Source organism: Dermacentor albipictus, chromosome 4 (assembly GCF_038994185.2).
Source record: "Dermacentor albipictus isolate Rhodes 1998 colony chromosome 4, USDA_Dalb.pri_finalv2, whole genome shotgun sequence".
NCBI lineage: Eukaryota > Metazoa > Arthropoda > Arachnida > Ixodida > Ixodidae > Dermacentor > Dermacentor albipictus.
In genome coordinates, this window is record NC_091824.1 from 104,003,104 (window position 1) to 104,030,819 (window position 27,716).

The window sequence follows — 27,716 nt, forward strand, 5'->3', positions numbered from 1 at the left end:
ATACGAAGCGTGTACTTTCTTTGCCCTGGTAGAACCGAACGTGGCACCAAGATTCAATTTGCGTGAAAATTCGGAGTAATTCGTGATTTATGTACGATCAAAGTTTAAACTGTGTAAGTTATTTACTTACTTTGTAAGAGATTACTTATAAAAGCGTCCCAGAGCGTTAGAAGCTTATTTTACGAATCGCATACCAAGTTTGCCTGATGTCCTGGAAAAAGTGAAATAAACTTGCCGCAGAGTTGACATTTAGAGGGTCTAGGGGCAATCTTATGGGTGATGTGATGGCAAAGTTTCAAGAGCATCACCCAATTGCGGTATTTCCACTAAATATATGTGCCCAAAACCTTTATAGAACCGTCATACGCATTGTATACCAGACTGAGTCCTGGGAGAACTGAATTCAGCACCGGGTTCAGATTTAGCACAAATGGGGACCATGCACTAAGTACACTTTAAACCAGTTTACGCCAGTAGGTGTGTGCATGTGTATATGACTCGCACCCTTTCATTATATCCCTTAAAATTGGTATTTTGCATGTACACTATAACTGGTGTTTTGCAATTCCTCCTTTATCGAAAGTGGAATTCACAACATTACACCCTTAGCAACATCAAATTGTCAAAGGGTGTAATACAAGATTACGTACATCAGACACCAATAAAAGTCTAATTTAGCAAAGACACAAGTAAAATATATATCCTCATGCTCCGTGGGTAAACTATATTCTGATTGAATATTTAATAAATAAATAAAATAAACAAAACACTATGTGATCGAATTTGCATTTATGCGCGAACTGTTGTTAAAGAATTGCCAATTTATAATACCGTAACCAGGCAGGTTAATAGCACATAGAAGAACAGCACAAACCCCGTGTACTTAGATTTAGGTGCACGTTAAAGAACTCCAGGTGGTCGAAATTTCCGTAGTCCTCCACTACGGCGTGCCTCATGATCAGAAATTTGGTTTTGGCACGTAAAACCCCACAATTTTCAACAGCGCAAACGTGACGGCAAACAGATGTAGCAGCCCAGTACTCGATGCCAGCAATCATCAAGCAGTTGAAAAGTAGCCCAAGTAGCCAACTTGAGACGTTGCAAGAGTTACGCAATCGGTTTTTATACCCGTACTTTCGAGGACACCGATCGGAACGGTGAGCACCTGTGTATTTTGTATAAGTACGCGGTCATCTGTGGATATATAAGAGAAACCTATTGTGCATGCGTTTGTGTGCAACATATGATTGTTAATTGGGCTGCACCTAAAAACAGGTATTTGCAGAATTATATGCCACCATCACTTTAACTAAATTGCCAAAATAATACACCCTTATAAAGTATAACCTGCGTTATACCATTCGTAAAAGCTTAAATGCCTTAACAGTGCAGTATGTGTGTTTTCAGGATAAACACCGATCAGGATAAGTACACAGGTCGCTGTACCTGTGCGCATCTTAACGCCACAGATGTGTGAGTGACATACCAGTAGTTCCATAGTAAACAGTAGACTTTGAGCGTTAAAAACCCATGGAGAGAGCATGACCAATGCTTAAGCGCTACATTCTCTGGCCCGGTCCGGTACAACCGCAAGGCGAAAGCGCTGTGCGTCACGCTGACGCGCCACAGGGCGATGTTTCGTCATCCCCGTTTCAGCAAAATAGACGGAGGAGGATGTGGATGACGTAGTGGAGGAAACATGCCCACGTGACCTTGCCACTCCTCCACGAGCATTCCACTATTTGGCGGTCTTCAAAACTCCGTATGTGGAGTTTAGAGGGCGCTACGTGTCCTTTCTCTGTTCGTTTCCCAAGCGCTGCATTCTCCGTGCTCGAGCCCGTAGCTCGGCCTTCGTGGCAAAATGAAGTTGCACGACTGTGACCACAATTTTTACGGCATCAAAACAGCGATATTCATCGAGATTACTGGTGAACCTGTGCCGATTGTGACCGCCAACGTCAAAGGTGAAAAAAGAAATGCCGCCGCGTATCGCTTGTCTGTGTGGCCTGCAAATACGTTGACCTAGTTCGCAAAAAAACTCGATCTCGCATTATCTTGGAACGTAGTCTGATTGATTATTTGTGCATCACTTTGACAAAATGTAGGTACGAAGCTGTGCCGCAGTACTTTTTCATGCAGTGGAGCCCTCGGAGTATAGAAGCTGAAAAGTGATGTAACGTACTCGTTCATTCATTCCAACTTCCCTGACACGTGCAACGCTCAAACATTAACTCCTCTAGCACGAAGTATATATCGCTGTTTTTTTCACATACTCACAAGGCCTCATTTATGAAGAAATTCGTCCTCACTGGCGGTAAACGAAGTAGTTTCGCTTGCACCTGATGTTTTATGCGCAAGCTGCAACGTAGCATCCCGCGATGCCTGTCACGCGAGTTGTCATGGAAAAAAAAAAAAAAAAAGGTGCATTGATAGCCTATGTGGGTATGCGCCACAATCACCAACGACAACAACCGCCCAAGTGTTCCGAGTCCGCAATAAATTTACTGTCATCAAGAAGTGCACACCAAAAATAAATGCTTCAAGTTGTCCCTTTAATTAAGCGTACGCTCCACGCGCCTGCACCCATTCATTATTTTCTTCGCGGTTACTTATTTTTCCAAGTTCCTTCTTAGTTACCTCCTCGTGCCTCCTGATTACCGGCATGTGCCCCCAAAACTAGGCCAGTTTACGGGGACCATCAGTGACGTTATTGTAGTAATCGCGAGTCATGTTTCAATTGCAGACAAGGTTGTGCCTTACCTCAGCAGACCGAAGCTACCGGTGCTAAGGCTTGAAGACGGTACCACTTTGTTCAACGCTAATGCCATATGCAGGTATATGTTTTGGCTGTGACCTAAGTTTCTCAGTTGCTTTATATACGAGCGAAGGTAAAAAATACTTTCGATTCTTTGTTCCAGGTTTCTGTGGGAGAAGTCGGGGAAAAACTCGCTTCTGATCGAAGATGAAGAATGGTGCGAATGGGAAGCCGTGAAACTACAGGTAGTTGGTTTTCGTATTTAAAACTAAAGTCTCCCTCAACTATAACCCTGCTATAACGTTCACATGCATTTGTTTGCAGCCTGTTGTGGCAACAGCTCTCCTAGAACATATACAACATGGAAAGATTGACAACAGCATACAGCTCATACTCAAAGCTCTCTTGAGACACCTAGATGGTTTCATATCCCAACATTCCACATTAAGCAAGGACGTACAAGTAAGTTCCATGTCACAACAGTATGGCTTGTGCAAGTTGGTTCCCCTGAATCATGCGAGTGTTACTAATCTGTTACTGAGTGCTGAACCTGGATGCAATACTCACAATAAACTGTCTGCTGAAGACTAACGTGATTTTCTGCGACTTGTAAGTCTGTTGCCAGCACTTTGCTACTGTGATCACACTTTCATTAATCGTAATACATAAATCTGTTTTGGTGCTGGATGAGGGGCCAAGCTTGCACGTGTTCATAAGCAGTCAACTGTTTTTCCTTAATTATAGTGTTTTTGTACTGTCACAGAATGACCTGTTCTACTAACAGGCATATTATATATTATTCTTTCTTTGCACATCATGTGCAGGGTCCTGGCTTTGCTGATGTCATTGTTTGGTCTTCCATACTGCCACTTAAAACTATCGACAGCTTATTTACAGGTAATCCAAGCAGATAACATATGAAACATAGTCTTTCTTTTTTATTCTGCGCTTTTAGAGGTTCTTATTTGTGTTGTGGTCTTTTTGATGCAGGTCTAGTAGTTCCTTGCAAAGCTCTGTGCAAATGGTTCAGTCATATAGAAGCCAATGCAAGTTTTCAAAAAACACTCAACTTGGTTCTTCCAAAGGAAGGCTACAAAGGATTCAAGGTGAGTTGTTCATTTATAAATTACTAATGATACCTTGGCTTTTTCTTACATGTTTAATTAAGGTTTACAGTCTTCATTAGGGTTTAATGATTAAGTAATAGCTCCTGACTAGCAGGTTCTGTTAGCAGCATCATTGCAGTGCTCCTGATTAATGCTGACATCAGGTATACCATATATATTTTTAGAACAGGTTTATTTCTCCTAGCATGTCATTGGTAATTGTAATGATGCTGTAGTGAAAAGTAATGTTGTGTGGGCTGCTGTGGACTACTTATATCATGCAGAAAGCAGTAAAGGTAATGTACCTGCCAAATAATATGAATCTGTAACCAACTTTTTGGTGGTGGTGTTCAAGAGCACCGATCAGGCATTGACTGCTTGATCAATTCATGGTGAGGTCTTGGTCAATCGGCACCTTCTTCCATTTGTTGGTGGGTTAAGGAAAGGTGCAATTGTTACTAGTTAACAATAAAGTAGATGGTTTTATTTGGTAAATGCTTTGGTTCGTCGCATTCGTAGTGCAAGCATAGCAAGCTGCAGTCCTCTTTGGTGTTGATAATCGTTTTTGGAGGTTTTACAGCACCAATTGCACTGCTGCATCTTTTACTTTTCTAACCACTCTTTTCGTTTACTGTCCCAAGTTTGTAGAAATTGTATATTATTCTCATTCTCTCAGGAATCCCTCGTGGCCTTTGCACCGCAATGTTCTCCAACCGTGCCACCAAAAGCACCTGATGCAGTCTCTCAGAGGTCAAGCATCAGCTGCATCTCAGCACCAGTGGTTAGTAAAATTGGTGCCTTTACCTGAAGTGTAGCCTTCGGTATGTTCAGGTCTAATGTATGTTTCATTTTGCTGCCTTTCAGGAAGACAGGGAACACACATTAAGTGGAGAAGAAATTGACAAGGCTTTTCAAGTTTGGACAGACCCACGGAACAAGGCTACAGAACTTCAGAAGCGGACTGTGCCTATGTACGTGACCTTTCCACATTTACAAATTTGGCAGAGTGCAACATTGTGTCGCATTACTGTGCAGTCCACTTGTAACACTGCTGAGCAAGCTGGAAAATCTGATTGCTATGACCATGAATTGTACGTGGTCCAATTTTATGTAGCTTTCATATATGATGTAGACATCTCTTGCAGTTGCTGAGTGGCTATAGTGTTCGGCCGCTCAGCACAAGGTAGCGGTTTCAATTCGTGGTCACGGCAGCTGCATTCCAATGGGGGTGGAATGCAGAAACGCTCATGCACAGAAATATTAAATGCCATTATTTGTTTCAAAGGCGTATTGTCTACATATACAGTGCTGTATGTGTGAAAAAGTATCACATTGTTGTATTTCACTGTTTCAGACTCCCCAGGAATGGTGAGAAGAATGTGCTCATCACAAGTGCATTGCCCTATGTCAACAATGTACCGCACCTCGGGAACATTGTTGGGTCTGTATTGAGCGCTGACGTGTTTGCGAGGTAAGGAATCCCCAACCTATGATGCTGCTTGCTGCTTTGGTCTCCAAAAAAGGCCTGACTGTTCTCACCTCCACTGTCTTCCGTACACTAGGTATTGTCGGATAAGAAACTGGAACACATTGTATGTGTGTGGCACTGACGAATATGGCACAGCCACAGAGACCAAGGCACTGGAGTTGGGCATCACACCTCGTGAGATCTGCGACCGGTATAACAAGATCCACAGTGACATTTACCAGTGGTTCAACATCTCCTTCGATCATTTTGGGAGGACCACAACTGAGCAGCAGACAAAGTAAGATCGTTAATCGTTGCCGTGGCACTGTATTCATTCACTTTTCTGTCCTGGGGGTCGCGGAGCAGTAGTATTTGCACATGGGCACACTACCGCTAGGCTTTGAGTAGACTTCAGTGCTCATGGATGATAATCACAGATTAGGATTTAGGCCATAACTAGCCACAACAGACTAAGTGTAGGTGATAAACATAGATTAGAGTTGAGGCCATAACTAGCTGCAACAGACAACGTAGAACACAAAAGCAACTTTTTAAAAAAAATTTTGCTCTCAGTGCAATGTCAGAAAATATATCAGTGTAATATTTATGTGTTACAGACTCCGTACAAACAAACATTAGAGATATTACTGAATTGGTGCTCTAAGTCCTGCTTTCACTGATGTGTGGAATAGGGGAAAGAGGTTTGATAAGAGGTGCACAAGTTTTACTCAAACATGGCTAAACCAAGGGAGTTCATTGTGGTTAAATGGAAATGTACTTGAGACAGCTTTCGTGACAGCCAATGCAATTTTCGCCTGCTGAACTGTTTAGGCAGAAAACTGTGTGTGGCATTTAAGGAATGAATTCTTTCCCATATCTCATTGCTACTGCCTCCTTCACTGCCGCTTGTGTTGTTTCAGAATCGCACAACAGATCTTTTTAGAGCTTCACCAAAATGGATATTTGCGTGAAGAAGTGGTGGAACAGCTTTACTGCAGCCATTGTGACAGGTAAACTTTGTCACATTCCTCTGGAAGGATTGCGTAATTACAAATACACTGTAACAACGGTGCACATTAGAGTAGAACTTGAGGTTAGAATATGTATAGTGGCATGCAGTTGAGCTGGCTTATATAAAACTTTGATGATTTGAATTGCCGTCTATATTGAAAGGTGGGAATATTCTCTCAAGAACCCCAATTATGAGTACAGAGCAGATGCACACTTATGTCGCATTGCGCCCACCAGCGCATTCAGTATATATCGATCAATGTGAGGCACAATACACCGTAAGGCGCACTTTCTAACAGCATACGAGTCACTGTGGCCCTGCCCCATTGACCACAACCTCTTCTGATGCACAAATACTCATCCTTTAGAGTAGCTCAGTGGATATGGCATTGTGCTACTAAGCTCAGAGTTGCAGGTTCGATCCCAGCCACGGTGGCAGCACTCTGAGGGGGGCGCAATGCAAAAATACTCAAGTACTTAGATTGAGGTGCACGTTAAAGAACCCCAAGTGGTAAAAATTAATACAGAGTCCCCCACCACAGCATGGCTCATAATCATATTGTGGTTCTAGAACATTAATGAATCTTTTTTTAATGCACAAATACTTGTGGGATTCTGCTGTTTGTCTCTCCCAGTATCTAGGCACGTGCACCAAAAGCTTTTAAAGATCTTTTTTAACTGATGTGGGAATGTTACAGCTAGCCATAACTTCTTCTGGCACAGGGGTTACTCCACAATTTCATTGCATTATTTTTGTACAGATGCTTTTCTTGTTGATTGGTTGCAAAACATCTAAGGTGCCCCACCTATGTGTGTCGCATTGCAGCATGTGGTATGTTTACGTGGTGTGTGCAGCATCTGATGCAGAAAAGCAGTCTGTGCAACATATTTTCGGTATGTGTCTGCTCAGTGCATTGGCATTTTGCACACCATCACAACTCGCACCATGGAACACATTTTGAACTCTCGCATGTGCATTAGTTGGCTTAGCAGCTGCTTGCATGCTGCACATAGCTTTGTCACTGACAACATCTAGGTGTTGTCGGTCATAGATGCCTTCCTTTTGAAGTTGCATTCTGTTGTAGCAATAGGTCATTGCCAGATGTGGTCACAGGCCTTAGACATTGCAGCTGCTCATCTTTTACATGAAACGATTGTGATGTAATGCTGTCTTGTGCCTCAATTTTGATACACTCTAACCAGGCTCGATGGTATAAAACTTCGTATATATAAAACTTCTATTTGTGCTATGACTTGCTGCTGTAAATGGCTTGCTGTTGCCCATTCTCCACATAAATTTTCAAGATCTATATACAGTCAAACCTTGTTATAAAGAAGTTGCATCCAACATGAAAAGATGTTTGTTACATCATATATTTGTTATATGCATATATTTACTACTAATCAAAAAACATTTTAGATTTATGTACTTTGTTTCTCTAATAATCCACGCTCATTATTCTAAGTTCAACAGTGTGTTTATACACATCTTTAGCTTGAATGCCACTTGTGCTTAGAGTTACCTTCTGGTCTAGTTATCTATTGTGCACATTCTCTATTTGCATATTATGCAATTGTGAATATTTTGTGAAGCTTTTATTCTCATGAATAGCCAACTCACTTTGGCCGGTTATGGTTATGCAGTCCAGTTTAGTGTGAATATAAGCCGGTCACACATCTAAACCGCAATTTTTTTCTGGCTCGTTTCTTTGCTTTTTTGGCTGTTTGTATGCAGGTTTCTTGCAGACAGGTTTGTTGAAGGCACCTGCCCATTTTGCGGTTATGAGGATGCACGGGGGGACCAGTGTGATCTCTGCTCAAAGCTCATCAATCCAACAGAGCTCAAAGAAGCACGATGCAAATTGTGCAAGGAGAATCCGGTGCTGAAGACATCAGGCCACCTTTTTATTGACCTCCCCAAGGTATAAGATTAGTACTCATGAGTGACTGCACCACCGTCAGAGAAATTGTGTTTCAAATATAACTCTGTTACATGTTTTCTATTGTGTGGTATATGTGCATGCATGAATGGGTGCATAAGACTGGTTCTTCTCGCAGTCAACTTGATAAAGAGCACTGATAATTATTGAAAGCTTACCATTCTTTATGAACATCTAGTTCTATGTGTTAAAAAGCGGCAGTGCTGCGTGTGTTTTTTAAAACATTGCTTTAAATGTAACACAGCAATCTTGGAGCATTTCATATTCACATTTTATTCTTGATACTTTGTGTACTCTGATAATTAGTTCTTCATGCCTCAGGTGTAATATCTCTTCTTCATGAGCATAGCCAGTTGGGCTTTGGTTCCTAATATGTGTACAGAAAGGTAAGAGTGTATATCTATGGATGCTTGCTTGATATTCATAAACTTCATTGGTTGTGGATTTGTGAGTACTCAGACCTCTCAGCTTCATTCGTTGTTTCGCTTTAATAAGTATATAGCAGCAGTGTGTAGGTAGCACTGCAAGCTTCTTTTTTGCTTTTCTCAGTTAGAGCCTGCTTTTACGGAATGGTTCAAGAAAAAGACTTCAGGGGATCAATGGACACAGACTGCTAAAGTGATAACGAATTCCTGGCTCAGGGATGGCCTGAAGCCTCGGTGCATCACAAGAGATCTCAAGTGGGGCACGCCTGTCCCATTGCAGAGCTATAAGGACAAGGTAAGCATAGTGCGGTAGTACTAGTTCGATACATTTTCTCTATGATGTCTAGAGCTGGTGTGCTAAGTCTACATGGTTGCAGAGAAACGAGTATAGGGGGCACATAAAGACAAATATTAAGTCAAATCTGAGTGATTAATTATGCTCCTAAAATTTTAACAGCCTTTGTTGTGTTCCAAAAGGTGAGTTAGTTGCAGAGAGAATTGCAGTTGGCACAGCAAGCCGACTCCTCAGTTCAAATCGCCTGCAAACAAAGGACATTGTGCGTGTCATCTATGCGGCATGTTTGTTGTCCATGGCCTCCGAGGTACCTGGAGCGGTGCAGAAGCCCTGCGACACATCAACATTTTCATAGGTCGTGTTCTGCCACGTTTTGTAAGTCAATCTGTGGCACAGGGAGAGCACCATTAGCATGGAAGTTCTCTCAACCGAGCAGTTGGTTGCTGGTAATAAGTATTTTTGAGGTATCAGCAAGGCATGATATTTTGTATGAAACTTACATCATAATGTGGAGGAATGTTGGACATTCTGGCTCACTTTGTGTAGGGTTTGTGTGTGTGAATAATAATGTTGCAGTGCTTGTGTAAATGCTTTTTAACATTATGCAACGTTCTATTTATTGATGCTGCTCGTTCCACAAAATGATAAGGATGAATGTTAGTAAATACTTTTAGGAGTGCTGCAATGCTCCAGGGAAAGCTTGCTGGGCAGCACCAATAGCAGCATTATAGCGGTGGCTTCATGCACTTTGTGTGACGGACTGGATGTCAGTGAGTGGTTCTATGATTGTTGCGTGAAAATGTAATGTGCAGTTTACGTTCACACAATATTGTGAGCACAGCATAGACCGCTTATAATGTAATTTACCGGAGTCACGAATTTCCACACTATAAGCAGTAATGCACTATAACCTAAACATTTTTCTAAGGCTTTGCACTTGCGAAACACGTAGACCAAGCAGCTTTGTGTGTCGAGGAATCAAAACATCTGACCAGGATGTGCCCTCACTTTCGTTGCCAAAGTGGTTTTTTAAGTTTTCGCAAGTGTCGTGCAGCCTCCGTAAAACATTTCATTGACTGTGCACCAAACCGCTACTTTGGCTGCCGACTCCCGACAAGACCATGCTGGAAGAATTTCATTTTACCATTTTAAGTATTGCCTGATTTGTCATACAGCCACGGGCGAGGTGTTGCGACCATGGGAACGGCATCAACATGTCGAGCACAAGTTGTGCCAATGGCCACCTCATGGAAGCTGTTGTAACCATAGAAGTGACGAGATGGCCTCGAAGATCTGACCACGCACTGCCCGATCGCGGAGGTCATGGGAAATGCCATCAACCATCTTGTAATTCGGGGGTTACTGCGCTATAAACACACTAACAGCAGAAGTAGAAGTGGGCAAGATGCGCACAGCAAGATGAACCTCCACCAACTAGCCCAACTTGCCGCTCTACTGCCATCAACCAGCTGAGCACACTTAGCAACTACAGCACGCCAACTTCCTTTATGTAACATCGGTGCTGTACGGCTGCTGGGTGCCACTTTATGACGGCATGGGAGAGTGCAGTGTGGTGTCCAGAGCTGCGAAAATTGGAATTGAGGGTTACTTTCATTTTGCTTGTATTTTGAAGCTCCTACGGCCGATAACTTGGGTTTGCGTGTATTAATTACCGTAATTCCTTTTGCTATTAGTTCTTTGACATGCAAAGAAACGGCCTAGAACAAAAGTGGTGGCCTTAACCCTTTCACTACCGAGGATGAGCCAGGCTTGTCATTGGAATTTGTACCGCTCTTATCTGAGGACGAGGTGGGCCTGTCTGAAATGAATCCTGGAAACATAGTTGAGTGTTTCCAGGTTCGAAGTCTGGCTCGTCCTCAGTAGTGAAAGGATAAAAAGTTGCTGAGCCCCTTTGATAGTGGTTACCTCTATCAAATGGTTATTCCTGTTTGCTTACTTTTGTTCTCAAGTGCCGTCCTTCTGTCCTTTTTTCATTATACAGGTGTTTTATGTGTGGTTTGATGCTCCTATTGGCTACCTCTCCATTACGGCCAACTACACTAGCGAATGGGAGCTTTGGTGGAAGCAGCCTGACCAAGTGACATTGTACCAGTTTATGGCTAAGGACAACGTGCCGTTCCATGCTATTGTGTTTCCTATGACACAGCTGGGTACGCACCGAAGCTATACGTCGGTTGACCATCTTATGGCCGTAGGTGAGACTGTGCTTTCCTAATACCAGAAGTATATTATGAAGTTGCTGGTTTGTCAGTCACGTCAGCCACAATGTGAAATTGATAACAATTTTGTTATTTTCCTTCTCCTCTTCTCCACTGTGCTTGAGAAGAATTATTGCCTTCATAGTGTTTGCGGACTGCAAAAAAATTTCACTTGGGCTAGATTTGTTATAAATGAGTAGCAGTACGTCCAACTGAACCAATCTTGGAAAAGCCTCAGAACTAGTAATTACATATTTTTTGTTAGCAGCCTTTAAAGGGACTGACAACTGATATTTAAAGACTAAGATTTTTATGCCGCAATGCAAAGCTCACCCTCGGTAGTGTTTACGCCTGTATTGGTTACTTCCAAAAACGCGTGAATATTTTGTAATCAGAAATTTTTGATCTGAGCAGCCTCTAAAAAAGTAGGAGTCTCTCCTCCGGCAGCTCTGAGAGGTGTGAGCAATGTCCATAGCCTGCCTCGCAAATTGTGAAAGCCACCCATTGTTCTGTTTTCACAGGAGTGAGTGTAACTGTGGTTAACCACCTACATTTTGACCTTTTCAACCACTTTTGAAAATAAAAAGCTGGCGCAATAAGCTCGCATTGTTCTGCAGACATTTCTTATATTTGTACCGCATTTTTCCCCAAGTACACATCTATGTCATGGCTGGCTGGCCGCCATCGTTGTTGTTCTGTTGATAGAAGAGCCAAGTCAACTCATTTAAAACGAAGGAGAAGGCAGCGCTACTTTTCTGCCTGCTACAAACGAAGGCTTACCTGCACATTGTATGTCAGGAAAAACTTATAATAATAAAAAGCATACTGCATTTCAATACTAACAAAAAGACCGGGAACTGCATGCACTAGTGGAAGGTCACATGGTGGACCTTCTATGAAGCTTCATGTTTTTGCCACGTCGGGTGCCAAAGGTCATCTTTTGCAACTTTTAGTGATGAATTAAAAATATAAATCCACATGTAATGAGAAAAACATAGCTCGTTTTAGCCAATATGATAGGGAATCATTCCATCAGCAGGGTTATCTCGATTAATGTTCTGAGCGGCTGTCTGTCCCTTTAAACAGCACCTAATGCATTCACCTGGTGGTGTCGTTATGATGTAAGTCACAGCATGTCACGTCCAAAATTTTTCAGTGCGCTGCAGCCAGCGGTGAGTGCCGGACACTCAGGCTGGCTTATCTAGCCATGCCTAGATAACGACAGAGACCAATCGGAGCATGCTGTAGTCTAAGTGCCTCACTGCCATTGGAGAGAGGGCTTGTCACGGCACCCTGCGGTATCTATGCTATGCAGTTGCGTGGCCTCCAAGATGACAGAGGTCATGCATCACTAAGCGAGTGGTAGTGGCGGTGTGCTTTTGCAGTTTCAGTATCAAAAACAGCTGCTTTTGCAAGCTCTTCATAGCACTCTCACATGTATTTCAAACGTAAAATTTTGCACAAAGGCTTCTATATATCTCCATTATGTTAAATTAGGCTTTTTATATGGTTCAAAATTTTGTTGCAGTAGGCTTTTAATTTGAGGGCAAGAGTAGAAATTGGGGCTAGAGTGTTCCTTGCAAGGTTATACTTGGTGTCCCAGAAGTCTTTCCCTGATTACAAACATGCAGAAGGCAGAAAACGTGACACATAGACACACATCTTTTATCCTGAAGTGCAGGTAACATATTCAAGTTTTTGTGTACGCACACACAATAAATAAATTTCTATGTGTGCTCCTTTCGTTGCTCGAAGGAAATGCAGGTGTTATTCCAATTCCACCCATGTGTTGGTTTGTAAATGGTGTCTGATTGCACTGTGTTTACATTACTGGTCCCTGTAATAAAGGAACAGTGAGTATGTGTGCGCATAAAAACTTGAATACATCACGTGCAATTCAAGATAAAGGATATGTGTCTATGTGTCATATTTTCTGCCTTCTGTATGTTTGTAATCAGGGAAAGACTTCTGGGACACCCTGTATAATGTACCACTGCTCATTCTTCCTTGTCTCCTAATGAGACTAAGGAATTAGTAAGCAGTACTTGATTCCGATCAGGCATTGCCACTTCATGACAGATATTGCTACAATAAGTTTTCTATTCACACTTATGGGTAGCTTTGCACCAGAAGCAAGCATCTTCATTTATAGGCTGTGTTACACTTGACGTAATAGTTCTGTGGAAACCGGCAATTACACTTGTTACACTTGTTGAGCTTTACCCACATTGTCCACTCATTGGCACTTTGGTTATGACTTGGTAGTTACCACTTACAGTACTTTCATTTGTATGGGTTTCTGGGCAGTGGTTCAAGGCATCCTATTTTGAGAATCACGGCAGACTTTTGGCTCCTTTTACACAACGTCAACATGTAGCTTGGTTTCTGGTAAAAGCTTAGGACACGAGAGTGAAAATGCGAGACAGTAAGTGAATAAGAGCTCCACATTTAAAAGTGCCTTTCAGTTATCACAGGAGTGGGAATTTCTTACTATCCTTGAACAACAACAATAAAAAAAAGGAGAAAGAAAGAAGAAAATTTGCATTCTTTTCAACTGTATAGTTGAGCATGGCATGCTGCATCATCTTCTTTATGTTATGTTATGGCAGACACTATTCTCCTTACCAATACCACCTTTGCAGTTTATTTGCATTATCATAAATTTGCTGTAAAGCAAGTTCCATTGTCAAGGTTTATGGCACCAGTGGCGTGAAAGCTTATTGTTTTGTGTACTTCTAAACTTTTTTTTGTGTATACGCATTCTTTTACCAACAGCATGAACTCTAACATCTTGGAGCCACCATATCACCTTAGTATGTTTTTTTCTTATTTTTATAGAGTGATGTGTCTGATCTTTCTTCCTCTTCTTTTCTTTTTGTCAGAGTACCTAAACTATGAAGATGCCAAGTTCTCAAAAAGTAGAGGAGTTGGCGTGTTTGGTAATGATGCCCAGGACACCGGTATCCCTGCTGATGTTTGGAGGTTCTATCTCATGTACCAGCGTCCCGAAAACCAGGTACTACATTAAAAGCTAAAAGTCCCTTTAGTAGCAATATGGCAGTTCTGCCTGCAGTGACTTCCTAAAGCTCTGTTGTTGAAAGTGACAGCATGTAGCTGCTTCTGACTGTGACGTTTTATATACAGTAGAATGACCACTTCCAAGGTTTTGAAGTTAACAAGTATTGCTTAGTGGGCAAGTTGGTGCATCATATTCTTGTCTTGCTTTAGCACAACTCAAAGTATGAAGGAAAAGGACAGGCGACACGATGAGCGCTATCCTGCCACCTGTCCTTTTCCTTCATACTCGAACTGAGTTGTGCAAAAGCAAGACCTTCCAAGGCGTCTTTCCCGGGACCATAGGTACAGAATTTATTAGATATCCGGAAGATGCAATGCGAACATGTTTAATAAGCTTGTATCCTTTCAATGGCTGTGCTTCAGTGGTATTATAGCTGGGAGACTGTACTTGTGGGAAATGTATTAGAGAGGTTTTTACAGTACATTTTTTAGCTGTGTGTCTACACATAATGTACAGAGTGCCGCACGTGCATTTATTTGCACGTAAATTGCAAGTAAAAGTGACCGCGGATGAGTGCAATTGACATTACAACTTTTTGAACAAATATAACATCCCCTATAGGTGGTGTCCAAAATGTGGCATCAACAGTGTTTTTCCAGCTTTGCAATTGCTTCCAGCCCTTGCAGCTTGTAAAAGCGTAGCCTTCGAGATCATTTTCTGTTACTCAGAGGCAACCATTGCTAGGGCATGGATTTGGACACCACCTATTGTTCCCATAGTCTTGGGCCTCATTCTCTGTGCATTATATATGTGCCCTGCATGTTTCTGTGTAAGCAACAAAGTTCGAATGATTCACTTATTTATTGAAATCGGGTGTCGTCCCTTAATACAGGACACAAGTTTCTGCTGGAGTGATCTGCAGCTGAAGAACAACTCTGAGCTGTTGAACAACCTTGGAAACTTTGTGAACAGGGCACTTACCTTTCTGTTCAATAATTTTGGTGGTGTGGTGCCTGAGCTCAACATTGTTGATGAAGACAAGGTGGTCATTGCTAAGGTATCAGCACAACTGGGGAACTACATCAGTTTCATGGACAAAGTTAGGTAAAGACAACCCCTCTTGCTGCCTTCCTTCAAAGTGTATGTCCTTGAAAATTTATTGAACTACAGCTATTGAATCTGCACATTTTTGTAGCCACAATTGTTTCTTTTTTTTCATTCTAGGCTTCGTGATTCGATTCGGTGCATATTGAGCATCAGCCGAATAGGCAACCAGTACATCCAGTTCCATAAGCCTTGGGAACTTGTAAAAGGCACACCAGAGCAAAGGTAAATTCCTTTTTAATCTTTACTGTCGAATGTTATATTACCTGGACCTTGATCCCTACCATGCTTGTAGTTTGAATAACTCTATGCAAAAAAAGACTTTGCTCTATTTCCATCCAACGTCTTTCCCTGGCTCACTGATGTGCTATGTCTCTTGCACTTACGTCTGATTTTAAATTTTGAAGCCAAGTTGTCTCCGTAATCAAATTTATTGTATGAAACTACACCATTTCTAAAAACCATTTACTTCATAAAGTATAATTTGAAATGTTTTACAATTGGTCATAGCTTTTCGGAAAGGCTGTGCAGAGGCTACATATAGTCATTGCCACACTCGAAAGGAAGAAAGGAGGGGGGGAGGGGGGGGCAACTGTGAACTTTGATCATTGGACTCTTTAAAAAAAAATTGAGATGGCTGGTTCACACGTACTTTCTGCACTGGATGTTGCAATGAACTGACGCTTACTGCAGGCTGCGTTCTGCAAACATCATGGCACTGTGTGCCAACGTGGCCTGTCTCCTGGCTGGAATGCTGCAGCCATTCATGCCTGAAACCAGCGAAGCCCTGAGACAGCAGCTGAATGTGCCCATGTTCAAGCTGGAACCTCACTTTGCGCCACTCTTGAAGGCTGGCCACAAGATGAACAAGGTAAGGATGGGCAGCCTCGTCCTTCGTGCCGCCTTGTCAGTAGCAAAATCTTGCAGAGCATGCAATCACTGGCAAAACCCACATTGGTTGCCAGTTTAGCATTTAAACCTGCTCTTGAGACCTGTGCTGTGCATGATTCCTCTTGTAAATTTAATTACCATTGTACTGAAGAGACCTAAAATCTGATAACAGCTGCATGTTGTGTCTGAGCTGATTTTATACACCTTCATTTCTCGCACGGTTTGTTACCCACTAGCTGCAAGTTGTCCTTTCTAAGAACATTGCCGCGTCACTATTTGTGCCAACTACACCCTGACGGCGACAAAGACGATGACTGGGCCGTTTGAGAGTACAAGCACGATAAAGAAAAGATAGAGACTTTTCTATAATGAGCAAGCCGCTGGTGGACCAACTGAAGAAAGTAAGAATGGAATGGATGGGCCCTCACATTTGAAATGCTGGAGGCCAGAGAATGACACCTACAGGCAAGCGTACTGAAAGATTCACAATCGAGAGCGCAGCTTTCGTCACGACATTCTTGATTCTACCGGAGTGCTGCAAATCGCTCGTATTAGGAATCCAGGGAAAACAGGGGAAAGGCGGGAGATGGAAATTCAAGACGATGAGCAAAACGAGAACAAGGTGAAAGCAGGAGCCAACGTTTCAACAAGTGGACTTGTCTCAAGTCTGCTTGTCAAAACATTGGCTCCTTCCTGCTTTCACCTTGTTCTTGTTTTGCTCATCGTCATATTAGGAATGGACTTCTTAAGGGAATACGGTGTCGTTGTCAACGTACACGGTGGCGTGGTAACATTTTTCCCTGAAAAAGACACGACCCCAGGCACAGAACCCCAACGCCAAGCCTTACGTGTTATCGACGAGGACGTCTGCATACTGTCACTATCAAGCAGACTTGTTTCCGTCAATTGCGGTGCACAGCATAAAGAAGACGCAGTAGCAGAACATGTAACTTCCCTTCTATTCCGCCAAGGTGCTGCCATCGCTCATGGCATCGTCAGCTTAGTTGACAGGCATGCAGAGATGCTCTTGGCAAATTTCACAAACGAATGTCGGCACATCGGTAAAGGCACCGCTGTCGTAAACCTAGATGAAATCAACCACGCTCAAGACTGTTTTACCATACAAGAAAAAGCCAAGGCTCATACAACACCACGTACACCTGCTGTTGACGTTGGTCCAGGCTTAACGCCAACAGAACGACACCATCTTACGGAACTGCTCGAAAAGTTTAAGAACTGCTTTTCATCTACATCGCGAGTAGGAGCATGCGCTGACAAAGCACCGCATCATCACGAAGGAAACAGCAAGACCCATTCGACAGAACCCATATTGTGTGGCTCAGAATAAACGTGAAGCAATACAGCAGCAGGTCGAGAGGATACTACTGGCCAAGGCTCGCAGCACAGGTGGAACATTACGTTAGAACTTGCCTCGAGTACCAGCGACGCAAAGTACCAGCAACTAAACCCGCTGGGCTACTGCAGCCTGTTGCAGTACCGGAAACACTGTTTGCTCAAATTGGAATAGACCTTCTTGGCCCCTTTCCACTATCTGGCAGCAGAAATAGATGGGTTATAGTAGCGACAGACTATCTCACACGATACGCAGAAACCAAGGCAATTCTGAGCAGCACTGCAGCTGAAGCGGCACGGTTCTTTGTCGAAAACATTGTTCTGAGACACGGTGCTCCAGTGGTCGTCATAACTGACAAAGGAACCACATTCACAGCTGAGCTTTTGTGCATTGTGCTCGCACTCAATGGCACAGCGCATAGGAGGACAACATCCTATCAACCACACCTGACAGGGCTTACAGAACGCCTCAACAAGACTATCGCAGACGTGGTGTGCATGTACGTCGATGTGGAGCACAAGAATTGGGACAAAGTATTGCCATACGTCACATTCGCACATAATACAGCACGCCAGGAAACAACCAAAATGGCCCTCGTTTGGTTTGATCCATGGTCGAGAAGTCACTACAATGCTTGATGCTATGCTGCCTCACAACTACTACAATGATTCACGCGAAGATGCCACAGAATTCACTGAGCGCGCCGAGGAAGCACGACAGCTCGCGCGCATCTGAATAACTACACAGCAAGAACGTGATGCTCGACGGTACAATCTCCACCACCAATTCGTCGCTTATATGGGGAAAGGGTCTGGGTTTGGTATTCGCTACGACACTGATGCCTCTCTGAGAAACTTCTATGCCGATACTTCGGACCATACTTCGTTTCTGTGCCGTATTAGCGACGTGAATTACGAAGTCGTGGGTGACGATTCATGCTGCTCCAAACGCCATCAACAGGTGCCCGAGGTAGTCCATGTGGTGCACATGAAGCCGTACCTTTCTGAATGATGTGTACACCGAACTGGCAAGCTGTTTATCGAGTCTAATGACTACCATTTGATGAGAATCGGGATGATGCTCGCTCTGGAGGGAGGGTAGTGGTGCGTCACTATTTGTGCCAACTGCACTGTGACGGCGACAAAGACGATGACCGGGCTGCTCAAGAGTATGAGCACGATAAAGAAAAGACAAAGACGTTCTTTTGTGCTGGCCTGCATCATGCACATCCTACTGGAGTACAATGTGGTACTGCTACTTGCCACAATAAAGCCCCTGTGCTTTGTGACCTGCTACAATATGAATATGCTAGTACAATTGAACTATATCTGTACTGTTTTTAACAGTATATCTGTTATAACAAGAAGAAGCTGCTGCACTATCAACTTTTGTGTGTTTTCCATGGTGAAATAACCCACTTACCGCAATGCCCTGATGCCGCATTACCAGTTATAACGATGAAGTCTGGTAGCTGGGTATCAGTGCCGAAAGGTAGTGAAATGCAAAATCTTTGAAAAGAAAAATAGAAAACGAGAAATTCGAGCCACTGAATGATGGCCCGCTGCCCCAGCAGCCACCGCACGCTCATTTTCCAGCCTTCTCCACTCGCCTGTCTCCCGTAGCCCTTCCACCCCTCCAAACACGAATGGGCTACACCCATAGCTCTACGCTGCACCACCCTCTGAAACACGAATGGACCGCACCAACTGCGCTGCGCCCAGATTGCTTGCTGACTCCTCATTCAGTGCAGTTCTGTAAACAACTTTATTTGCTCGCATTCGTCCTTGTTGTTAGTGTCGAAATCATTCCTGGCTACGTTGTTTCTCGGCCTCGTTTGACTCGCCGCCGAAACAAAAGATGGATGATCCGTCTGCTGATCATCGGCAATGCACGACGTTGCCGGTGAAAATAAAGTGCATGGCCATCAATTTGGAGGCTAGGGGCTTCTAACTGATGAGGCGATTGGTCGCAAACATGCTTGCATTGGATAGCGACAGCAACAATGGCAGTGATGACGCGGTAGGGCAGGCTGCTTCAACGTTGTCCTCACAGGAGGCCTGGCAGATGAATCAGTCTCTCTGGTGCTTCGTTTTCACAAGGAACCTTCCACTGCATTACGTGGAGCACCTGGATGCCTTGGAGAAGGATGTCGGCAAGCTTTGCATAAAGCACACAAGGCTGACAGACATAGGATTTTCTTGTGCAATTCAGTGATAAGTACATGGCGAGTTGCTTGTGGCAATCTCGCCTCAGCATTTCTTCTGGATTTCTCAAGCTGACAGGCTGACAGCTGACCTTCTTGCATTTTTTCAAAAGGCCCCTTTTGGGGACATCAAAGCGATGCTTCGGCTGAGCTCGCATATCGCTTGTTACCCGTGACCCCTCTTTGCAGTGGTTATAGCAGTGCCATTCTTTAACGCCGACAGCCGCAGCTTGTTGCATGTGATCGGAGCACCCAGGAAGCAGTTAAACGAGGGAACATAATCAGCAGCCGGATGGAGGAAGGTGGCGAGGAGGAGGACTGGCCTCCCTGCTCTCCATTTTTAAGAGCGTTTAATGCAACGGCTTGCCTTTATTTGATGTAGAAAACCAGTACCATCACTTTTATTTTGCATGGAATCTGCGTGTAAACCATTGCCTTCCATGCCTATTGCAAATGATTGTTGTTTACAAACTTGTGAGAACTTGAACAAAAAGTCTGGACAATGGCAAGGGCCTCATGACTTCTTTTGCAGCATGACAAGAAGCACAATGTGTGCGTTCCAAACAGGTATTCTCCCTGTCATGCACATGTCTAGATTATTTTGTTGCCTGTGAACCGCTAAGGAATTGTCCATAATGATGTGTGATGTGTAGCAGTAAGCAAGCTCGATATCATCACCCAAATGCCCAGGATACGCGTTGGTTCCTGTCACAAAACTTCCTAGTGACTCCTCATTCACCTGGTGACTGAAAAGACAACACCATGTTCTTTTTTGATAGCAAAACATGCTCATATTCCATGTCACTATCGACATATTAATGGTGTCACCAAATCTTACTCCCTTGTTTTTTTTTCCTGCTTGCACTGTTACAAGTTTGTGCTTCAGTGTTCCATTCGTCAGATTGCCTGTAAAATGCACGACATACTGCTGTGTGTGTCACCCTGATTAATACATACGGACTGACAGCTTGGAAATTAGTTTGTTACCAAAATAAATCATTACCCTTAAATGGGTTTCTGATTCTGATCAAGTTCTATTGGCAGGTTCAGGCTTGTCTGCAAGTCTGCAAACTTTGTCGAAAATCCTCTTCCTCCAGTGCAAGGTACTCACTCCAGATTTATGTTTGGAGCTGGAGCAGGCAGAGGGCAGCACGATACAAAGGTGCATAGAATTTGTTGCAATGCACCCTTGCTTGCCATCAGCCTTTTTTTAAGCTGCAAATGTTTTAAGTCTTTTAGAGAATCAGTAAAGACATGTATTAGTTTACTTTTTCATAGGTCATGGAATCGTTAGCACCTGCAGAGCTGCATTTTATTTCAGTAATTAAGAACTTAAATTTAAAAGATATGTCATCACAGATTTCGTCACCTATGTAGTGGAATAACCTTCTTGATGAAGCCATAAGCCTCTCGGCTGACTAGTGGAACATGCCCTCAAATGTAGATAGTGAGCTTTGACTTCTCTATGACTGTTTCCATCCTGTTCCTCTCTTTTTGAATCCACACTGCAGCTTTCCAAGTCCCCGATTTTAAGAAAGAAAATTGGTGCAATCACAATGTGATATGATATCTATTCTTGCACTGGAGTTACGGTATATGCACCTGCTGTCCAGAACCATCTGCTATCAATGTCTGCAGGGCTGTCTAGGCTGCTCCGTAGAGCACTCTTGGTTTAACACCTGCTTTTTATTTACTGTTCGAAAGTGCGGCCCAAAAACGCTTCCAAGACATGGACCTTGATGACAGTTTCTGTAGAGTTTGCTCAACACTTGCATTCCTGGCAAACTTATACCATAGACAGTATGGTCCTATGTGGAATCAAATGACTGAAAGTTCCTTCTTTTCTTCAGCCTCTGCCTCTTTTCAAGAAGATCGAGCAGGAGACGATAGACACCCTGAAGAAACGGTTTGAAGGCAAAACATCAAGTCCAGCAAAGGTATATTGCACCTTGTTTAGCACTGGAAGATACATAAAAACACTATTCTATGAACTGTGCTGCAGAACCAACTAGTCTGCTTGCGTATGCTCTAGGACTTGTTCATTTTCCATTTATGCGTTATAGCCAGCAACAACCTAAGAATGCATTGGCATATGCACTGCTATCCAAGTCAAAAGAGAATTTGTATAGATGTGTTAGCCAATCATATTTACTCATTTCTGCATACCTGCTAACTTTGAAATTCATAGACTCTTGCCGATACGAAACTGAGGTAAGGGTGAATAGCAACCATTTTTTTTAAGCTTGATCTGAGCACACAGCTTTTAAGGTATGCATATACACATTGTAGCATTTTATAGATGATTTACCTATATACACAGCACACAAGCAGCAACAAACTTGACACAGCAAACACTGACAAGCAACACATTGTTTTTAGATTGTTTTAGATTCAGTAACCATGGCGTTGGCGATTGCTCCTGCTTAAGTTTTCTCTATAAACTTGCTTGAAGCAGTACCCATCTTGCATCCTTTCAACATTGGAAGACCTCCTACGAAACGTTTGGGCACTGAAGAGTGAAACTTCTTTGCAGTCAGAACTAATTTTTCATCAAACTTGACGCAGCATTTGTAAAGTCGTAAATTGAGTGCAAATTTGTAAAATTATGAAAAAAAAATCGGGGCAGTTGGCAGGCATGTTTTTGTGACGTCGTGGCAGAGGCAAACAGTACTTTTGGTATCGGTGTCTCACAGGAATTGTGTGTTGTAGAGTGGACGTGCAGAGGGCAGGCGCTATGTGGTTTTCTGCGCAGAGCTTGTACTGAATTCTTAGGTTATCGCCAAGCACAGCTTGAAGGAATGCCTCTACAGAAGTAATAAATTATGTTGTAATCTTCTGAGGTAAGGGGTATGGCCCATTTGGCGCACAAAGTTCAGTAGTGCAGTGTGCTAGTCTCGGCCTGATTAAACATTCACCATAGCAATCCTTAAAGCTTTCTGGGGTGAATATTTGGTTTAGTTTGGAAAAAATAATATATGTCTACTTTCTTCAGGTTGTGAATGGCCACAAGGACACTAGCACAAACACTCTGAACAGTCATGCTTCTGGTGACACCAGCTTGAATGCAGAGGAGCTCACACGTCTAGTGCAAGTTCAGGTAAGCACTGCTGACTTAAAGGGACCCAAGGCAAATACTAAGTCGACGTGAACTGTTTAAATACTAATTTAGAAACACCACAACACTTGTTTTGTGCCAAGAAAGGACTTTACGAGAAAGTTGCATCTGAAGGGCCTGAATACCTTTATAGCAATTCAAATCTCCCGCCACCCAACCGGGGAGTAGTGATGTTGCGTACGCCATCAAAACCCTATGCTGCCGTCGGTGAGTAAAATGGTGCCCGACAGACGGCAGCGCAGTTTTTTGCACCAGACGCAAATGCGGAGCCATGGAGAAACCTAGCCAAGACCGATCAACTCACCACTGCAGCTGCTTTCGGCAAGCTGCGTGGACCGTTTGGGCATCCCGCGAAATCACATGAAAGTGGAATTCTCTGGTACTTGCAGTTTGTGTGAGTTTTGTGAGCCCACAAAACCAGCGCAACACTACGTGATAATGAAACTACTGAAACGCGAAAGCTGAGGCAGCACACATTTGAGCGAATATGAAACCTGTTGACTGACTGCATCGTAGTCGAGGGTAATGATAATGAGTTTTCTTTTTTCTTAAATGAAATAGAACTAGACAAATAGCATTTTATTTCGTCTTATAATGTAATACAATGATGTTTTTATAACAATAGTTGAATACTAATCACAGAATTTAAATGAGGAATGCCTTCGTCATCAGGAAAGTACATGAATGCCCCAGGGGAGTCCCTAATCATGTCCTGCATTTACCTAAATTTCTCTGTTACTAAGGCTCTGTTCGCAATAATATTGATGACCTAGAGATTCTCGAGCACTAATCTATCACTTTAGCTTGACTTAATATTTGCCTTTAGTGTCCCTTTAACCATGCTGAACGTAACCCACAAGAGTGGCTTTCAAAATTTTAATAAAGAAAGCCTCTCTGGTTTATATATATATATTTTGCATAGTTTATCATTTCCACTTGTGGAACTTTTCTTAAAGGGGTCCTGAACCACTTTTTAGCAAAGTGGAGAAAGGCATTTGAAGTGAAAACAGGCTATTTTCAGTCGCAAGAAGTACTTCAATGCGTTCAGCAGAAGTGGAGTTATTGGCAATCAAACATGGCCTCCGTGATGCTTCCACTTCTCCTTCAATGCCTTGCACTGCGAAGGCTACGGCGGAGTGGGGCATGCCTACAGTGCTCCACCTTCTAAATGTCACCGTGGTGCACAGTTCAAATTTCATTTTGGATTTTAGCATAGAGGCCATGACTTCGGATTCTGGTGCCTATGACGCACTATACGTAAACCAAATGCGGGTGTCCTCAGCGATCCGTAGTGTGCTTAGCCAGCGGACTCGCGGCGGAACCTCGCTGCGGCCACGGTATGTACGCTACGTAGCAGACCGCAACTACTAGTAGCAGCTGCGTATGGCAATCCAGTTTACTATGAAATAAGGTATCCAGAGGAGAATAAGGAGCAAGCTTCTGTTGAAAAGAGAGCGTATGAGTGAAAAGTGACATGGCGCTCCGCTTGCGAGCTTCAAGTACCGCATACAACAGCAAAACTTAGCCAAGATGTTCACAGCAACATATGCTACCCGCGGACTGTGTTATTTCACCCGCGGACTGTGTTATTTCACCAAGTACAAGGTGTTGTTCAGGGCCCCTTTAGAGATGTTGTTTTGTTGTCTTTGTCAATATAGCCCTAACAGACCATCGGTATGACTGGAAATGAGACATGCAGTACTGTCCTTAACCCTTCGTTTGCCAAGGGCAAGTCTCCCTCGTCCAGGGATTTTTTTTCATCTACCGTGTGCCTTAGACAAGCGTCAGTCATTTCTACCCAAATGTTAATGCTGCGCTAATAAATGGCACCAGTTTTACAGAGAACTAATTTTTTGAGTGTGCAGTTGGCAGAAATGAAGCAAAGGTCTGGCTTCTCTCAGTTTTAAAGATGGTGGCACAGAACAAGGTCAAGGGTGGTTTTGTTCTGCAAATAGTGTAGCTTTGACTTGCTATTATTTCGTAAATAACAAAAGCACACATCTGACAAAAAGTGCAAGTTTTCTGTTCATGGTGAGGGCGGGGTTACAAGAGAAGGAGCAGAGTACTACAGAAACAGTTAAATTTTCTTGAATCGTCTATATAGTACACCAAATGTTTGAATTGTTGTGGTGCTTTGAAGTACACTGGCCCCACCCGTAACGCGAGCTCACAGTCCAGGTGGTGTTTAATGATTGTGGTAAAATTTGCCCTCACGATGGCAGTGTTCAAAGAAACCACTTGCCTTGATTGACCCACATGATCAAGCACTGACATTAACAGGATTACTGCAGAGCTAAAAGAAAAATGCTAAACTTGAATGCAGGGTACAAAACAGCATTTTTTTTTTCTATTTCCAGATACCTTCCAGTACAAAACTAGGAACACACTGTGGTACCAAGTAGAGCTGGTCCCACTGTGCACGCAGCTTCGCACACTGTGGCTTGCTGTACTTATAGAGGCAAGGCTTCTCCTTTGCACCACCAATATTACATTAACATGCAACACAGGAATGTAACTTCCCAAATCCAGTGTGCAAGGTTGTGTGCAACATTTTAGGCAGAGAAAGAATGGAGGGGTTCACCAGCCCACTTGATCACGCGCATAAGACTGTTCACTTGCAAACTTTCAAGCGAATCGTGAACTCGTCTCTTGGCAGCTACTTAAAGGCACAGCAGTTCTGATCAATTAAGTGTTGAAATGTTACTTTGGATGACACACCAACCAATGCACATAATAAAACTGTCATTGATGACAAGGAAGCAGTAAAAGGAGGCAATGTGCAGCCATCACAGCTTCATAAAGAAGTATGCACTTTATAGAAGTTGAAGTTCATTTGTCAAAGCCTTTCCTTCGCTGATGCAGGGCAACAAGGTCAGGGAACTCAAGGTTGCTAAGGCAGACAAGGCAACTATCGACAAGGAAGTAGCATGCCTCTTGGACCTCAAGAAGCAGCTCGCTGCAGCCCTGGGCGAGGAATTGCCAGCGCCCTCAAATCAGAAGCGTGGTGGCCAGAAAAAGAAGAAATAACCAAACACTCGGAATGGATTCAAGCGACTTATTTATTTCGTAAATAACAAAAGCACACATCTGACAAAAAGTGCAAGTTTTCTGTTCATGGTGGGGGTGGGGTTACAAGAGAAGGAGCAGAGTTGGAGCCTATATTCACAAAGGTATTTGTGCGTAATTATGGATCACAAAATGAAAGGTGCTCTTCCCATTTGCATATGCCCCAGCTCGTGACAAGACAGTTCTCACAAATGGAAAGCTTTGTGAACCAAGCCCCAAATTTTAAAGCTGGTATTGTGTCCTCGATCAATCACTTTTGGGGATATAGCATCCAGAGTGGAGTAACTTGCTGAACCACTACAGAAAAAGATGCAGCATCGAATTTGTGAGTGGGCGCACTTCCCTACTATTTTTACTCTGCTTAGTTGTGGGCTGCGAGAAGGCACAAGTGCAAAAACCACAATTCATTACAAGGGAAGAATGCAGTAAAACGGCATGCCATGGCATGTTTCGAAGTAAGTTTTTGTAGCATATTTCTGGCAGCTAGCATTTTCAAGGGAAAAGAAGTGTGTTTTGCCACATACAGGAGCGATAGAGATGTTTTGTTATGCAAGAAACATTCCTAGAGCACACATATGCACATTTCCTTGCGCAGTGTGACAAAATTGATTTGAGTCTCATCAATTGCAGAGTAGAAGTGTTCACAAGAGAGACATCTCAAGTAGGACTGTTGTAGTCTTGCTTACTGTGGTTTCAGAAGACCAAGCTGACTCCAGCCTGTGTTAGTAAGCAGTGAAAGGGTCTATGCTTGCACCAGCCAAGTCTCTCTTCCGGTTCTTTTCATTGTGACCCACCTTTCTACAATAATACTGGCTCTCACTGGAACCAATTTCCATGCCTGCTGGAGAATTAACTTGCGCTCTGGTAGCCAGGGTGGATAAATGAATCTTAAGGCTAACTCGAACATATTCTTTCATTGCTGCCTTTGCCAGTTTGTGCGACGTTGGCATGATTTTGCCTTGTCCGCTTGGTTTGGAGCCTACACTAGCTTTGGCACACAGGGGTATGAAATCACACTTTAAAGTTATTACCCGTAAGAGCTGTTATTTTCCTTTACACTTTCCTGTTCAAATTTTATCTGTTGTTGATAATACCCTCTTGGCAGTGGTGCAAAGGCCTTATTATCTAAAGCTGGGTATTTTGTGAGTAATGAAGTTGTCTTGAGTGACATAGCTACAGTCTTTTGCCTAACACGACTGCAAAAGTAACTACTCTCGTGGCTTTTCTGTGTGTGGCTGCACGAGCCATAAAGGAACCAATTTTTTTAGTGCAGAATGATTGAGTGACATTCTTCTTCCAGAAGAAGCCGCTCCTGAATGAAGTGTCGCATAGCTTTGCAAGTGGTGTAGTTCCCATCTCTGCAATCAGTTAGTTGCAACAGAAGTGAAAAGTGTGGCTGAAGTAGATTAATCGAGGATACATCACCCAAAATGCAAAAGTTAACTAGTTCGTATAACTTTTTGACAACACTTACCAAATAAGGCATAAAGGAAAAAGGGAGAATAAAACAAAAGTCTACTAATTAATATATGTACATAATTGTCATTGATGTTTCATTTTTATGTAAACTATGCATAACTTGTTAATTAGCACATACTATTCCTTGCTTCATTGTAAATTTTGGTGCGCAGTGCATTCAGCTAGTGAAGAGACACCATATAAATGTGCAGCTTGAAAAAGTAGAAAACAACTGCTGTAAATCGCTACGTTGGCTCTATATCAGGGACAATGTATTGTTCAGATAA

General features: G+C 43.0%; 2 protein-coding genes across 4 annotated transcripts in view; one reads left to right on the forward strand and one right to left on the reverse strand.

The window, feature by feature from the left end:
• Positions 1–2,719, reverse strand: part of LOC139059201 (homeobox protein vab-7-like) — a 91,990-nt gene extending 89,271 nt beyond the window's left edge. The window contains exon 1 of one of the 3 annotated variants that reach the window (XM_070537291.1): positions 2,278–2,719. In XM_070537291.1, coding sequence (XP_070393392.1) covers positions 2,278–2,287 — 10 coding nt within the window. In that variant the 5' untranslated portion in view covers positions 2,288–2,719. Of the gene's footprint in view, positions 1–2,273 lie in introns of all 3 variants that reach the window. The other 2 variants (XM_070537293.1, XM_070537292.1) reach the window with 2 other exon arrangements.
• Positions 1,741–26,002, forward strand: MetRS (methionyl-tRNA synthetase 1). Its single transcript, XM_070537290.1, has 21 exons — positions 1,741–1,964; positions 2,744–2,834; positions 2,919–3,000; positions 3,080–3,217; positions 3,580–3,652; positions 3,746–3,861; positions 4,538–4,642; positions 4,726–4,832; positions 5,216–5,332; positions 5,424–5,627; positions 6,250–6,339; positions 8,076–8,262; positions 8,830–9,000; positions 11,003–11,216; positions 14,102–14,235; positions 15,131–15,342; positions 15,463–15,567; positions 16,036–16,213; positions 21,641–21,727; positions 22,783–22,887; positions 25,768–26,002. Exons 1-21 carry the CDS (start codon positions 1,862–1,864, stop codon positions 25,930–25,932), a joined length of 2,784 nt encoding a protein of 927 aa, XP_070393391.1. The 5' UTR covers positions 1,741–1,861; the 3' UTR covers positions 25,933–26,002.
• Positions 26,003–27,716: the final 1,714 nt, after the last annotated feature.